Here is a 15,863-nt window from a genome sequence, read left to right as displayed (position 1 = left end):
GTGACGTTATCAATGGCAATTTGACGTTTCGTAGCCGATTTATTTGACATAATAAGTAAGTAATATCCATGTTATATTTAAAAAATAATTTTAATGCCGTATTCAATACAGAGTAGCATAAAACCGTGCTATTAAATAGCTATATATATCTTATGTACACGTGTTATATATGTAACGATTTTTGTGTATGTGAATTTACAAAACCTATCTACAAATTTACGTACTCACTACATTGACTGTAAATAAAAATGTTGTGTTTAGCCAGCTCTTTTCTTTATCATTGATCAGTTAATAGAATCCTAAAAATAAAGTTAATTTTCAATTGCTTTCGCTTTGTCAGAAATTGAATGCAAATGACCTAGCTATGATTTAAAAATGATCTGCTGCTTATTCAATCGATTTTTGAAAGTAAATAACATTTATCATAATAGTAGGTTTTGTTGTTGGAATAAGATTAAAGAAAACGCAGTCCTGCAAAATAAAAGAATGTTCAAATCAGCTGTGTTTAGTCTCGAGGAAGCATCAAAGGATAAAATTCAAGAGTTCCTTAATTCATTTGACACAGTTCTATCTGACTGTGATGGTGAGTGCTTCTTCATTTAAATAAAATTAAATACTTGTATTAAAAAAATATATGGAAACTATAATTGTTCTAGTATCAGGTGTTATGATGACTTTTTAAAGAAACTTCCAACACTCTTACTGGAATATGTTCATAAATATAATATTTTTAATGATTGTAATTATTCTGTGTTTTAGTTTTCTAACATATTACGTATTTCAATTGCAGGTGTGTTATGGATAAACAATAATGCCATTCCTGGATCAGCTGATGTGATGAATTATTTTAGGAAAATAGGGAAAAGAGTATTCTATGTGACGAATAATTCCACTAAAGTTAGGGCCGATTTCGCTATAAAAGCTCAAGAATTGGGATTTATTGCTGAACCGGTAAAATATAAGAAAAAATTCATTGATTAAAATGTAACCACAATATAAAATTAAAACATGACTCTTGGGATTTCAGGAAGAAATTTTGTCAACAGCCTACCTAGTAGCACATTATTTAAAAGGCATTGGTTTCAAGAAGAAGGTTTATCTTATTGGGTCAAATGGTATTGGTGATGAATTGAAAGCTGTTGGAATTCGACACATAGGAATTGGAGTAGGTGTTCAAACAATATACATTTTTAATTGACCTCCTTCTATTTTAGTGTATTGTATTTATGTCGGTTAATCTATATTAATCAACAAGGAGTATCCATAATTTATTAAAAAAAAATTGTTTCGAATAGGAAGAGATTACTCACCATCCTAATACCTCTCTTTATCTTTCTTTTAATTTCAGCCAGATAATGTAAAACCAGATTTCAAGTCAATGACAACTGCAGATTTAGATCCAGAAGTTGGTGCTGTTGTGGTGGGTTTTGATGAGCATGTTAGCTATCCCAAGTTTATGAAGGCAGCATCATATCTGGCAAATGAGGAATGCCTTTTTGTGGCAACAAACACAGATGAAAGATTTCCAAAATCTAGTACAATTATTGTACCTGGTACAGGCACATTGGTAAGAGCAGTAGAAACATGCTCAGAAAGAAAAGCTCTTGTGCTTGGAAAGCCAAATGATTATGTGCGGAAATTTCTAGAGTCTTTTGGACTAGACCCTGCAAGAACTTTGATGATTGGCGATAGGTAACTCTATCAATTTGTTCCTTATTAAAATACTATTATATATTTTTCTTTATTATGTTCATTTGTCAATAATCTTACAAAATGAATTGAAAAATATTATTTTCATTAGAATTATTTCATCTTGAATTTTGTTTATCATAGCTGCGTGTTTTATCACAATATTGGTATTCCTTTGTTTAGTTTTATAATTAGATAAATACTCTTTTTTATAACTATTTTTTTAATTATATATAAGACCAATATATAATGTTTTTATTACCACATTACTTAATAGGGATTACTTATTCCAAATAAAATTACCCGGTTATAAACTAGACAGGAAAATTTTCATACTCACAAAATTGTTTCAGATGTAACACTGACATTGAATTTGGTGTGAGGTGTGGTTTCCAAACACTGCTTGTGTTAACAGGAGTAACTTCCACAAAGGACTTGGAAAAAATGAGGAGTGAAAGAAAGGATCCATTGCCTGATGTAGTACTGCCTAAACTAGGTAGCCTATTGAACTTAGTGTCATAGTATAATTATTGTTTAAATAGTAAAATGCTTTAAGCATAATCATAGGTCAATTGTACAAACTTTGTGATATACAATATTTATAGTTTGTATCTATTTAATGCAATTATATTGCCACAATCACAGTGTGATAAAGACCTAAGATTTGATTTGTAACTCTAATGCAACCATTTTAATACACCCAGTCTTATTCTTCTTTTTCTGTACACACATTATTTAGCTCTGTTAAAAACTTCTTAAGTTTTTTTTCTGGGGAATTAAACAACATAGAAAATATTGTCACTGTAAAAAGGACTTGCATATTTTTGTCAAGTAATTACGATACCATTGACAATAAATATTATATGTATAGTAAGAGATTATGTAAAAGAAAATAATATAGAAATCAAACATTAATGTGTAGATGTGTTTTTAGAATCACTTATAAAGTTATTTGTATTTGCTAAAGCTATGTGTATCGTAAATTATAAATAATGATATTTGCAATAATTTCGATCTTTCAATATATATCTGCACTTTTAAATTTGAATAAAAATGTAGCCGAAAATGGATAGAAATAATTAAAAACATTATTTCACTATATATATACTGCTAATTTATAACAAATAGCTAGTAATATTGTATCCTTAATGTAAAATATATATATATATATAGATAAAGAGCTTTAAAAAAACGTGAAATGTGTTCTAGTATAATCTGTACTTTAATCAAGGCGTTGAACATCCATGTCATAGATAATACTACACTAGTACAGATGCCCCATCCCATAAAATGATTTTGGCTCAAATAAAATTATCAATTTCTTCAGTCGCACGAACCTTACATTTGGGCCCAATAGATGGCAGGTAGATGTCGCCGTAAAAATACCAATATACACAGCTAGATATCGCTACTTTATACTACCGGAATACAATTGGCGCCACGAGCATCGAAATATATTATTCATTCACATTCGACTTAACTCGTTCGTCTTTAATTGTGCATAATATTATATTTAAGAAAAAATAAGATTGATAAGCGTTGTTTTTTTTTCATTACATTTGAGGACCCATTGCGACTTTAGTCTACCTGATATGTTTTAATTTTTCTGTTTGGATTAAGAATTGAGTGAAAATTATTAATTACGCATTAACAAGCGAGCTCAATGAAGCGAGGCACGCACAACTGTAGTTATTTATTTATTTTCGTGGATTTAATCTCATATACTTCCGGGGTATTATCCGCTCTTGAATATTTTCATCACAATAAATAATATAATAGCTGGTAATATCATGATCTTACTCAGCGGCTTGGTAATATTAGCTTAATGGTACAAGCTTTGCTGTACTTAAAATTTTTGTAACAGACAACAGTTCACATTTCAATATGCCGATATTGATGTGTAACAAAACAAACTTCTAATTATTAGATATAGTATAAGAGAAATCTTCAAATTTTTAAAACTGAACAAAATTAGTGTGCTGTAAGCTCGAGTGATAAATTTTAAGTATACGGCGTTAAGGTTGATTTTGTGAAAATATGATTATAATTGATTTGGAAATAATAACAAGTGAGGAATTTATTTCTTAACATATTTTTTTAACTGGCTTTTCCCACATAGTTATAGGAAAACATAATTGTTTGTCCGTGTGCGACAGTGTCTTTCTTTTTTTATTTTATATATGAGACACATTTAAAATTTTTTTCCATATTTGTAGTACATTCACACACAATTCCAAACAATCTTTGGATCTTTAGTTTATTTATATTGAATCAAAAGTCTAAAAAACAATTAAAGCTTCTTGTTCCAAAAATGACGATACCTCCATAAAACTATTCATTCCTACTTAATTTAAAATTGACTGTGTCAAGCTGCTCTAGAGTCAAGACTATCTGTGTATTAAATTTAATTTTAATCCGCTTAGTAATTTTGGTGTTAAAGCGCAACCGACATACACACTACTTTCGCATTTTTGACAAAAATATGAATTATTTATAAAAAATAAAAAATATGTATGTAGAGACGCGCCAATTTATTTATTTATTAAAAAGCTCAATATCAAATCGATATATGTATATAACGCCATCTACTGAAAATTTTTGGTACTTCAAAAATTTTGTAGGCAATGGGACCTCTTGCCCAAGTAGAGTATATGTAGGCGTAAAGGATTTATTTGGGTGAGATTTATTTATACTTCTAAGATCTCTTAATAAGCAATTGAAATCAAATGTACTTGAAAAATGAAATAAAAGTATTGTTTATCATATTTTTTTTCTTCTACCAAACTGTCACAGATAAGAAACAAAAACCGCCAATAAAATATTGTCCGTTCTATATATCTATATCCATGAACGAAGACGTAAGGCCTCTTTAAATACGTTTCCCGCATTTTAGGGAGAAGGGATGAGAAAAGGATTGACGAAGTAACCGGGAGATGATTCTACAAACAAAAAAGGGATTTGATGTCTAATAATGTAATGACAAAATCGAAAATGCTGGTGATAGCTCTGGCACCGGCGGCCTATTCAGTCAAAGTAATTTTAAATTTAGTTTCAATAAAAGTATCGAACTCATAAAAATTGCATCACTTAGATGATTATTATGAGTTCGATCGTTCGTAACAATTTGTAATACCTACCATGTATTTCGTGCAATATAATATATTACCACTCCGCTTAATAAACTATTAATGTAAATATATAATGTACTATTTAATATTTTGCCAATACGGCCACTTACAATAACATGATAAGGTACATCTGGATTCTAGGAGCATGGTGTGTGTGTGGACATTACCTGTTTTTAGGGTTTCGTAGTCAACAAGGTAGGTTCACTTATAGTTTTGCCATATCCCTGTCTGTATGTCCGCGATTTACTTCCAAAAGTGTTGATGTTATAAAGTTGTAATTTCGTACGGTAAGGTACGGTACGGAAGAAGTATATACAGTAATCCACATTAATCCGCCCATACAATGTTGTATCAATCGATATATATATATAATGTATTTTAGGAATTATCAAAATATTTTTCCTTCGTTTAGTCATAAATGGTAATGTGTACATAAATAAATAAATTCCGCTATAACTACGTAAGTATATAAGATAAATTGTTATATATCTACCGCCACCAGTATGCAGATAAGCCGCGTATCGTGTAAGTAATGTAACAGCATTTTAATAAGTAGTCGACATTAATAGAAACAAGGCATTAAACATGGACATACAATTCATAAAATACTTTTCAACGTAGGTCAATAGTCATGACTACCGCAACCGAATTCTATAAAGTTTTCTATAATTTATAAGGATGGATGCTGGCAATCGTTTATGTGACACACGGGCCTCTATGTAAAAATGATCACTCTCTGTAAATAAAGCAACGGCAAGCAGGGGAAGCTTTACATACAGCGCTACTAGATTTATTAATTGACACATATTTTAGAGTCGAGCACGCTTCCGCACGGTTTGGACCAGCTCATACCGGGTAAGGTTGGTACCTTACCCGGTGGTATGGTTACAACCATAGAAGATTGACTAATATAACAGCAGCGTTTTTCGTTCGAAGAGTGGGCCGAGCCGAAGGCCTGTATCCTTTTCCATACCCTTCCTTTCCTTTTTTCCTCTCGTCAATCCTTTCTTCATCCTTCCCCATTTAGCCGGTAATCCATTTGCAGATGTAAGGTCTGCAAACGACCTTCCGCCTCTCCAAATATTCATGGGCGGTGGTAGTACTTATCATCAGGCGATTCAGCAGCTCCATGGCCGACATAAAAAAAATAAAATTATATAAGTGTTATTTGCTATATATTTTTACCACTTATAAGACCATTTTGGCGATCCAAGCGTAACAAGTCAAGGGAACTACTGAAAATGGGCGCTTCCCCGCTAATACGGAGGGGCAATTATTGCTGGGTGGTCAATCTAATCACAAAACTCCTGATAAATATTGATTAAATATTTGTTATACTTAAAAATGTATCACTTGTAAATGAAAATTATTTGTAGTTGTATTTATGATAAAACTTTATTTTTGTTTTTTGTTATGATTCATAAAATATATAAATGATATTAAATTTATATTTACAAAGAATAAATAAATAGATTCCATATATTTACTAATATGCATTACAAAGCTTGCTGTATTTTTCTATTATAATAAAAAGTAAAAATGTTAAAGGGTTAATGGGTACACGAAGATAGAAGATAGATAGAAGACTAGGAAGATAGAGCGCAACATTTTTTGAACTTATTTTAATTAACACATCGCTCCTAGTCTCAAGAACATACGACATGTCATTTAAGCAGCCACTAAGCCATTCACAGAGTTGTGTTCCAGAAACAGTAGTGTAAAAGAGGGTTTACATTACAAAGATGAGCCCCAAATCTGGGAAGTAGGAAGCGGAGGAAGCGTCATAAAACACGCATGCTCAGTTTGCAGAGCGCTCAATGGTTGCTTGTCAACAAAACAGTGTCGGTTGAACCGTGAATAGAAACTGCCGTGTGCCACACGTCGGTGTTAGTGCGTGTGACCTCATCATAAAAGAATACTAATTTATATGTGAGTTTCGTTTTTTTGGCATTAATTTATATATTTTGTAAAATTGTGCTAAACGAAATCTTCTGCTTTGAGAAAACAAAGCTGTCACCCTAATTCATCCCAGATTTAATGAAATCATTTCTAAATCACGGTGGTGCGGTAGTGCGAAAAATTTGGCAAATATTCACAACTATCAAATCACTTGTAAGTCGCGCTGTAAGAGTACGTAAATGTAAAAGATGAAATTAAATTTCACTAAAAATGCTGCTGAGAGTAGGCTAAACTGAATATAAGCCTAGCGAAGGGCTCTAGCTCTCTAATAAAACATGTTTTACTGTAATTAATTAATATTATTATATTAAGTAGACTTTTTTTCACTATTTACGTACAATTTACGAGTATAACAATAAATGACGTCAGTTTAGGAAGGGTGTAACCGTAATTCAAGTCACTGACTGCCCTATCTCGCCCTAACCACTTGAGAATAGAGCGAACCATGAAAATGGTTTACGAAACACGTTATGATCAGCTTAATATAACACGTATTACGAAACTTTATCAATAGGAAATTGGATTTGAGTGAATGTTAAACTTTATGATAACAACCTGATATGAGAAAAACACATGCAATTTTTGATAAGATAATAATTTCACTTGGTTGCACCGTCCTTCAAAATTGAATAACAAAACACTGGTATCTTTCCTTAAAAACAATTTATTTTCAAGGTAACACGGCAATGTTTACTGTATCTACTTTTAATAGATGTCTTCTATGTATGAATTTGTCTATGCGCATCATTAGGTATATTACGCCACAAGATGCTAATCACAATACGAAGGTCAAACCGTAATCCTTCAACAGAAATCTATGACATAAATATTTGTTTAACTAATTTATTTTGCATTGTTATGTTTTTCTATTTTAACAAATTTCTAAGACACAGCCTAGAGCCAAGAGGAGTCTATAATAGGACGTAGGTATTTGTGTAGTTTGTAGGTATAGTACAGTTTCATTTATCCTACCTGTTATTGATTAATATATAAGTTTCTACCTAAGTAGGTAGTACCTTATTCTAGTGAAAATATATTTTCTGACTCACACTCTATACATAGAGCAATGATAAGAATCTAACTTTATTTAAATAATATAAATATGTTAAAAATCTGTGGGTTAACGAAAAGGATTGCAGAAGCGAAATAATGTTAAAAAATATTAGGTGAGTGCGTTTTATTATAATGCAACAGAATTATTAATTAATACTTAGATTAATATCTCAATGATAGTAAAAAGGTTATGTTAGAAACTTGGGAGGCCGTTAGCATCTATCAGTTTTTACTCGTGTCTATTCACTTTCATCGTTTCCCGCCATGTCGTTTTTTACCAATTTATCGTCATTGTTGGTATTTTATAACTTATACCAAAGATTTTAAATTTCTATTGATTTATACCCACAAATACACTTCGGATAAAATTATTATAAACGTACAAGTAGGTAATCACCTTAAAATAAGTACCTATTCTGATAGAATTTAAGTAATTCGTTGGGCAAGGATAAAAAGTTGACAAAAAACAAATTACGAATAACTATTTTGCATCCAAAATTGAATTTGACTGCTTCTTTTGAAGAAGATCTGTAGGTATCGATCTGATAATAAGTAATAACAGCCAATTTCCGAAAAGGCTGGAATGATTTTAATGAGGCTTTGGCTATTGCTAGCAGGTGTTAAGTTAAGTTGTAACTGACACAAGTGTTTTCATTACGAGGAAAGTACGTTATTTGCGTTTTATATTTGTGCATTCTATATTACACATTGTGGGTTGAAAATTAAACGTATGGCAAATAGGTTATCGTATGGCATTGTGTTGATAATAATATGAACGTTCACCATAATTATTATACGTAGTTAGAAAAGTGTATTAAAAACTGTTAACCACATCGATGTCAAACACAAAACAAAATTTAAATAAGTTCCCATATTGGAAGTGTTATTTATATATATGAATGAGATGAGTCATGGCAAGATTTATGCATCTATGGTTGTATCTGACGTCATGCTTTCAATGGGTTACGTGCTTCTACATAATGAAAAGAAATATTTTACTATAGACAAATATTGTGATGCAAAGCAGTTTAGTAATATACGGGCTCATTAGTAGAACAATAATAATTTATAAGTTGTTTACGGAATTTACTAAAGTCGTCGTACTCGATAGTCAATAGTAATAATAAACACAGGGATAAAAACAAAAAACCAAACATTACGTAATACATGATTTGCAAAATTAAGCGGCCTCATCGATCAAAAGCGTTTTCTGCCAGGTAGTGTAAAAAAAGTAAAACATAATAATATATCTAGTCCCTATAGAGTATAGTCATTAATTATCTACCTAATAACGGATATATACCAGTATCTTAATCTTGTTAACAATTTTAGAAATGATCGCACTAGATCATTTATAAATGCGCAGTCAAAATAGGTGCATGGGTAATGTAAGATGTCTTAGTTATAGCTACACTACTATGATGCCCTGATTTCAATGAATGTATCCACGAATATGGGTCGTGCTTGAGAGCTGTTTTCATAAAGCACATTGATGACTAGGATTTATGGACTACGTATTCATGTTTTTTTTATTATTGTATTATGATCTTACCATATTATCATTCAAGCACCGTTTCAGATATTGTAGTTCTTGTTATGTCAAAAGTATAGGTACGTTAGTTAAGGTATGCATTTATTATTATTAATATTTATGCCACATTGTTCCATAGAATGACTGATACGCAGAATAAATGAAGACAGTGATACTAGTACTACTTCAGCACGGTTTGACAATAAAGTTTTAATTTAGATATCTGTACCTACCCCCATGATTAATTATTATTAATTGTAACTGTACTTGAATTGGCTCAGTGGTGAGAACCTCGGACTTCAAAATCGATAAGTCGGGGTTCGAGACCGGGCGAGCGTGCAGGAAATTAATTGATTTTTCAATTTATCTGCGCATGTGGATAACATCACCACTGCTTAAACGGTGAAGGAAAACATCGTGAGGAAACCGGCATGTCCAAGAATTAAAAAGTTCGACGACATGTGACATCTGCCAACCCGCACTTGGCCAGCGTGGTGGATTATGGCCTGAACCCTCATAGGAGGCCTGTGTCCCAGCAGTGGGAACATATATGGGCTGATGATGATGATGATGATGATGTACTTGAATAAAATTCACGATTAGCACTTACATACCACAATTTAATTCAGAGCCGGCCGTAGCTCGCATTAGAGACGAAAGCTAATGACGGCATTTGATCTTGCCGTTCATATCGTTTTGGTTTATCATAATTTAAAAAATTTATTCATAGTAGGTAGCTGGTATTTTAATTTCATGACTATTTGCTATTTAATAATCAAATGAACATCATTAACAAAATGTATGATGATAAGAAATTTTGAAAGAATACAAAAAAAAATTATCACAAAGCGGGATTCGAATCCGCGTCTTTTTACCATACCGTAGCAACGCCTGCCTATCAGCCACCAGTGATCCCGCCACATAATCGAATTTCTTCTACTCTTTCGGTTTTATGTGCCTCGAATCCTGCCTCGTGATCAATTTTTTTCTATTCCTTCAAAATTTCTCATCCATAAAGCATTTCAATGCTATAAAAATTAAAAATAAAAATGTATGTTTTTGAATCAAACGTCTTTTGCGTTATCCATCTTGGCGCCCTTTGAAATAAATGACCAGCTCTACCCGCTTTACCCTAGAGCCGACGCTAATCTTAATATATATAAATCTCGTGTCACAATGTTTGTCCTCAATGGACTCCTAAACCACTTAACCGATTATAATAAAATTCGCACACCATGTGCAGTTCGATCCAACTTGAGAGATAGGATAGTTTAAATAATTTTAATTACGATAAATGAGTCATTTAAAATGACAACCCGGGCGGAGCCGGGGCGTGCAGCTAGTTAGAATATAAATACCAGTGATATTAATAATTGTATAACAATATACTTTGCGTATAAAACAATTGAAAAGGTAAAAAAAGACAATAATTTAAATCCATTACAAATATCGGCACTGAAAGCTATATAAATATAATAAACATTGTAAATAAAGCTATATAAATATAATGTCTATTCTATATAAGCTCACCGACCGCTCGTTGAGTTAAAAAATAGCTCACAATGCGTTGTGGTCATGTAAAAGATTCACATCGAGAAATTCGTGTTACGGCCCTAATAAAAACGCTCAGACGCGTTGTGGCAACGAAGAAAAGCCATGACGCATTTTGAATATGGGTGGGCTTTTATTACTACATCCTATCCTACAAATATTATAAATGCGAAAGTTTGTAAGGATTGATTGCAATGAAATTTGGTACGTAGATAGCTGGACAACTGGAATAACATATAGGCAACTTTTTATTCCGATATTCCTACGGGATACGGACTAACGCGGGTGAAACTGCGGGGCTCAGCTAGTAATATATAATACAATGTGTTGTCGCTTGTGCTTCCAATCCGCTCTCACAAATGTGCATGATAATTCTGTATTTATTGGGTAGACCTATATAATCCTTCATTTTTGCAGTCCACCCCGGCACCCTTGGCACGTTTTTTCTCTCCATAGAAACCTTAACAAAACCTTTAAAAAAATTGCCGAATTGTTCGAGATGTTATCGAGCTTTATGTTTAACAACACTTTTGGCGATTAATTTTTATAAATATAGATAAAAGCAGGGTTAAATATATTCTCGATGTCCTTTGAAAAATATTTTGCAGTAGTGCTGTGTTTAAGGTGTCCTAGACGCAAAGTATTAGTATAAGAGTTTGCATTTATAAATGTGTTGCTAACTTAAAACTAAAAGTGTTTAGGTATAGTTTTTATAGCACAGGTCTAGTACCTAGTTTAGCCAAACGTCGTGTCTCTTTATTTGTAAATTTGTTTATAATGTGGCTATAAATAAATAAATGTTTAAATGTTGAAAGTTAGTTGACGACTTATTAGAAAGAATTCTGCATTAGAGCGGGATAAATGGTAATAATGGTGAAGAGGGATCTCATCGATCGGCAGCCGCCACTCACACTCAACACGTATGTATATGTAACCAGACTTCTTTAAGATAAGCTTTTGAATCGTCAAAATACATCATTTATTATTTACCACCTGTTCGGAAAGTAGATTCAATGGTGAAGAGGCGACATAAAACCCGGTTGGTAGTTTGTATGCAACTTCTTTATTTTTTTAGTTAGCAGGAAATTACCAGCTGTTACAAGTGGATTTGACCGGATGTTTAGCTTACTCTAGCCTTCATACTATCCTAGATGCTAGATGTTACAAAAATACTATAAAATTGAAAGACAAACATAGAACAAGAACATGTGCATATCTAAGTCATTGGTAGATATGACTTGAATTCTGTATATTCCCCCAGATCCTCTATTACACTTTCCGTGGTAAAATTTATACGCAGGTATTTTGCACCATTTTTAAATAAGTATATACGCGATGCGACAGCTCGTTCGCCATTTTAATTACGATAAACGAATCAACAATATTATTGTCAGAATTTGTAGGTTTGCCAAATAATTCATTTTGTAGAAATTAATCGAAAATGATTTGCTGTTTTCATGTGTTGTCGATTCTCAGTCGTCTATTTATAAATAATAGTGACCTAAATATACATGGTTTGCGTTTCATTATTCAATAGATAGTACAGCTAAATTTATTATGTTTATAATTGTTATTCATATACTAGGTATAGGTATTGTAAAAAAATACTTATGTATATATGATATAGGATCTCGTTAAGCTGAAAACATAATTTCATTGATTTTGGTAGATATAGGTATTATTTCAGTAGTTGCGTACATTGATGCATATTTGCTTGAAGCAAGTGCGATATTCTGCCAGTCATTATTTATTCTAAAAATTGCTATGATTTTACACCCACTGAAACATTACTGGCTATATTCTAAGTTATTTTAAATTAGGTAAGGCGGCCCCCGCAGTCTAGAATTAGTTAGGTCATAGATTATATACAAAAATTGGCGTACTGTTTTAGTCAAGGTCGACATACAAAAATGATGTCATTTCCACGTTCAATAAACAAAGATAAGAATATATCATGAATTAAGAATACCTATGCATTATAGCCTTATCATAAATATTATATTGTCGTATGAGTATTATAATCATAGATAGCCGCTAGGTTTTCTCGCCGCGGCTGCGGCGGACCCGCGTGGTCCAAGGAAATTGAAATGAAAAACAGTAAGTGGCGTCTATTTTTTCATAAACAAGCATTTTACAAGTCACATTTAAAAATATAGTGCCATCTATCCAAATTTATAAAATTTGAAGTGACTCGAAACTGGCTATGCATTACTCGACATGATAAGTTGTTTAGTATATTTCGCATAAAAAGAGAATACATTGTAAAAGAAACTCAGCTGATATTTACGGATATAGATAAATCGTTTTGCCTACAAGGTCGGTGATGTAATTGCCAACTTTAGCTAAAACACGGCATAACACGAATTGATGTGCAAAGTTTTAAGATTAATTTGTCCGTTATTGTATGACATCACCTTGACATTGTAATAATTATCATTCGTATCTAGTTTTTACGCGGTTTTGCGCGAGTCAGATGTAATAACAGAAGTATGCAGACATGCTAAATATCTATAAGTAGGTAGTTAATACCTACCTCGTAAGTACCTTTTAATGCATATTATTAAAATAGATTTATAAGAGACATATTTGGTACCCGATTATATGTTGACTAACTGTTGTGTGAAATAAATTTTCATGGTACAAACTTTATATGATATCATATTGTCTATTAGTATGTCAAATTTTAGCCTGATCGGTCCAGCAGTTTGGGATGTGTGTTAATAGATCAGTCAGTCATCTTTGCGTTTTATATGTTAGGATGTAGTTATTATTTGTTAAGTCTATTAAAGTCAGTGAGAACCTAACGTTTAATAAAACAAAAATACATAGGTAAATAGCCATACGTTAGAATAAGATTCTTACGTAAATATCTAATTGGAAATGTTTATACCAGTTAGTCACTATTTATTCAGATAATGTCGGCTGAACAAGCGCAGGAGGCGGTGGAGCAAGTAGCTCAGGAGGTGAAGGACATCAAACTAGAAAATGGGTCAGCACCGGGCGCAGCCAACGGAACTACTGCAAAGAATGATGACAATGTCATTCCTTTTAAGGTAAAGAAAGCATTAAACTCAATTCTTAACTCGCCATACTTTGCAAGGAATTTATAGCTAAGTAATAAAGCGACTGTGATGTAGACAGTCAATAATTGGAATGGTTACATTATGCACATATGTTTATTGGAGGATATTATTAAAATAAAAGGCACGCAAAGGAAAATTCAAGCGCTGTTGATGAAGGTTAGTGCATGGACTAATCCTGTTAGGGATCCGAATTGTTTGGATATGTTAGATATATTATAATACAAGACGTAAATAAAATTAGTTTTAATGTTTCGTGCCTGGTTGTTTATACGTGTAAGATAAGATTTTATGGTTTAAAGTTAAGTACAGAATTGTTAAATGATCTGTGGTGGTCATGGTCTAGGAATGGTCTGGGAAAAAAATATTTATATAAGTAGCAGCCATGAATCTTTACACCAAAACAAAAAGTGTGAAGCTTTAAATTGCATGTCGTAGGTACTTAAACGGCCTAGGGTTTGATTGATTCGATGTGGAGTCTATTTATAAATTATCCAGATTTATTACATTAAACTGTTCAAAGGAATATTCGTGTAATACAATTATACTTCTAGACTGAAAAAAAAGGAAAAAGTTGTAAGCAAAAATTTTACATAAAAATAAAATAAAAGTTTCTTCTTATCATCGTCATCAGCCCATATATGATTCCACTGCAGGGAAACAAGCCTGTTTCCCTATTTAGATAGCCATCTGTGAAGGTTCTGATCACGACAACCACTAATCCACGAGGGTTTCCTTACGTTGTTTTGCTTCACCATTTCAGCAGTGATGATATAAACAATAAGTAGATAAATCGAAGAATCAAGTGATATCTGAAACACTCGTCAGGGCTTAACCAATGAGCAACCACTGCTCCTTTACATAATATACGCTGAAACTAAATATATTCCATTGCCGTGTTAAAAGTCGTTAGAAGTGCATGAGTACTTACCAGCTCTTTATCTAGATAAAACAACATGCAACAAGGTTGCACAGGTTTCGTGGCCATCAATCTTCTGAAAATATCGTTTATATTTACTTAATATCATTTCTTTTTAAATATGTCTATTACAAAATAGGTGTGTTTATTATGTAAAACTTATTTTTGTCCGCTGATTTTGCTCGTGTTAATTTTATATTATCTTGTGGCAGCGGTGAATGTTAACTTAACTCATCAAATCTTGTTGACGTAAAAAACGAGCCCGATTTTGTTTCTGAGTTTCAAAGCAATTTTTAATAAAAAAAAATTACCGCCTTCAAATTGTTAGAACTAGACCAAATTTCAATAGTCACCACCTGGGAGGCACCTTTAAATAAAAAGAACCATCAAAATCGATTCTACCAGTGATAAGTTATAACGTAACAAATACGAGAAAATTCAGTCTCTTCTTTTTTTGAAGTCAGTTAAAAAATACAACCGTTATGGTGTAAAAACAAAAATAATGCATTAACGATATCGCAGATAATATAATACCGTAGACGGTATTATTATGTCATAATTTTTTTGTGGTAACTGATCGTAGCAATTTTTAATTGCAATTTCAGGATGCCTTTAAAATGTTTTCAAAATTCGGCGACCCAAAGTCTGATGGAAAGCAAATAACATTATCTCAAAGCGATAAATGGATGAAACAAGCAAAAGTTATAGATGGGAAGAAAATCACAACTACGGATACAGCGATCCACTTCAAAAAATTGAAATCCGTAAAACTAGGCATCGACGATTACCAGAAGTTCCTTGATGATCTCGCAAAAAGCAAGAAAGTAGAACTAGAAGAAATAAAGAAAAAGCTAACAACGTGTGGACAACCCGGCATATCTACCCATGTAAGTTTTTATATAGTAAATTTGTATGTGGTAGTCGAACACGCTTCGGCACGAATTGGGCCAGCT

At 32.3% G+C, this 15,863-nt stretch overlaps 2 protein-coding genes across 6 annotated transcripts in view; both read left to right on the top strand.

The window, feature by feature from the left end:
• Positions 1-2,740, top strand: LOC119828287 (glycerol-3-phosphate phosphatase). 5 transcript variants are annotated; one of them, XM_038350401.1, is made up of 6 exons: positions 1-55; positions 432-583; positions 791-951; positions 1,028-1,165; positions 1,349-1,692; positions 2,043-2,740. In XM_038350401.1, the coding sequence occupies exons 2-6, from the start codon at positions 487-489 to the stop codon at positions 2,209-2,211; spliced, it is 909 nt and encodes a 302-aa protein (XP_038206329.1). In that variant the 5' UTR covers positions 1-55; positions 432-486; the 3' UTR covers positions 2,212-2,740. The 5 variants fall into 5 exon arrangements, with proteins under 5 accessions (XP_038206329.1, XP_038206328.1, XP_038206327.1 ...); XM_038350400.1 differs by lacking the exon at positions 1-55 and adding an exon at positions 62-238; XM_038350403.1 differs by lacking the exon at positions 1-55 and adding an exon at positions 75-171.
• A 3,855-nt stretch (positions 2,741-6,595) lies between these two features.
• The window catches only part of LOC119828289 (tubulin polymerization-promoting protein homolog), a 12,271-nt gene continuing 3,003 nt past the window's right edge, over positions 6,596-15,863 (top strand). The window contains exons 1-3 of the mRNA XM_038350406.1: positions 6,596-6,746; positions 13,824-13,964; positions 15,516-15,797. Of these exons, the coding sequence (XP_038206334.1) occupies positions 13,827-13,964; positions 15,516-15,797 (420 nt within the window). The 5' untranslated portion in view covers positions 6,596-6,746; positions 13,824-13,826. The remainder of the gene's footprint in view (positions 6,747-13,823; positions 13,965-15,515; positions 15,798-15,863) is intronic.

Source organism: Zerene cesonia, chromosome 7 (assembly GCF_012273895.1).
Source record: "Zerene cesonia ecotype Mississippi chromosome 7, Zerene_cesonia_1.1, whole genome shotgun sequence".
Classification (NCBI taxonomy): domain Eukaryota; kingdom Metazoa; phylum Arthropoda; class Insecta; order Lepidoptera; family Pieridae; genus Zerene; species Zerene cesonia.
The sequence above is the reverse complement of the archived record's forward strand: the minus strand, read 5'-3'. Positions and strand labels throughout refer to the sequence as shown.

Bases quoted from the DNA above. Each gene is read 5' to 3' on its own strand.
- LOC119828287 (XM_038350399.1), top strand. From the start codon at position 376: ATGATCTGCTGCTTATTCAATCGATTTTTGAAAGTAAATAACATTTAT. The intron at 584-790 runs GTGAGTGCTTCT...TTTCAATTGCAG, and splicing joins AGTTCTATCTGACTGTGATG to GTGTGTTATGGATAAACAAT. The intron at 1,166-1,348 runs GTAGGTGTTCAA...TTTTAATTTCAG, and splicing joins TTCGACACATAGGAATTGGA to CCAGATAATGTAAAACCAGA.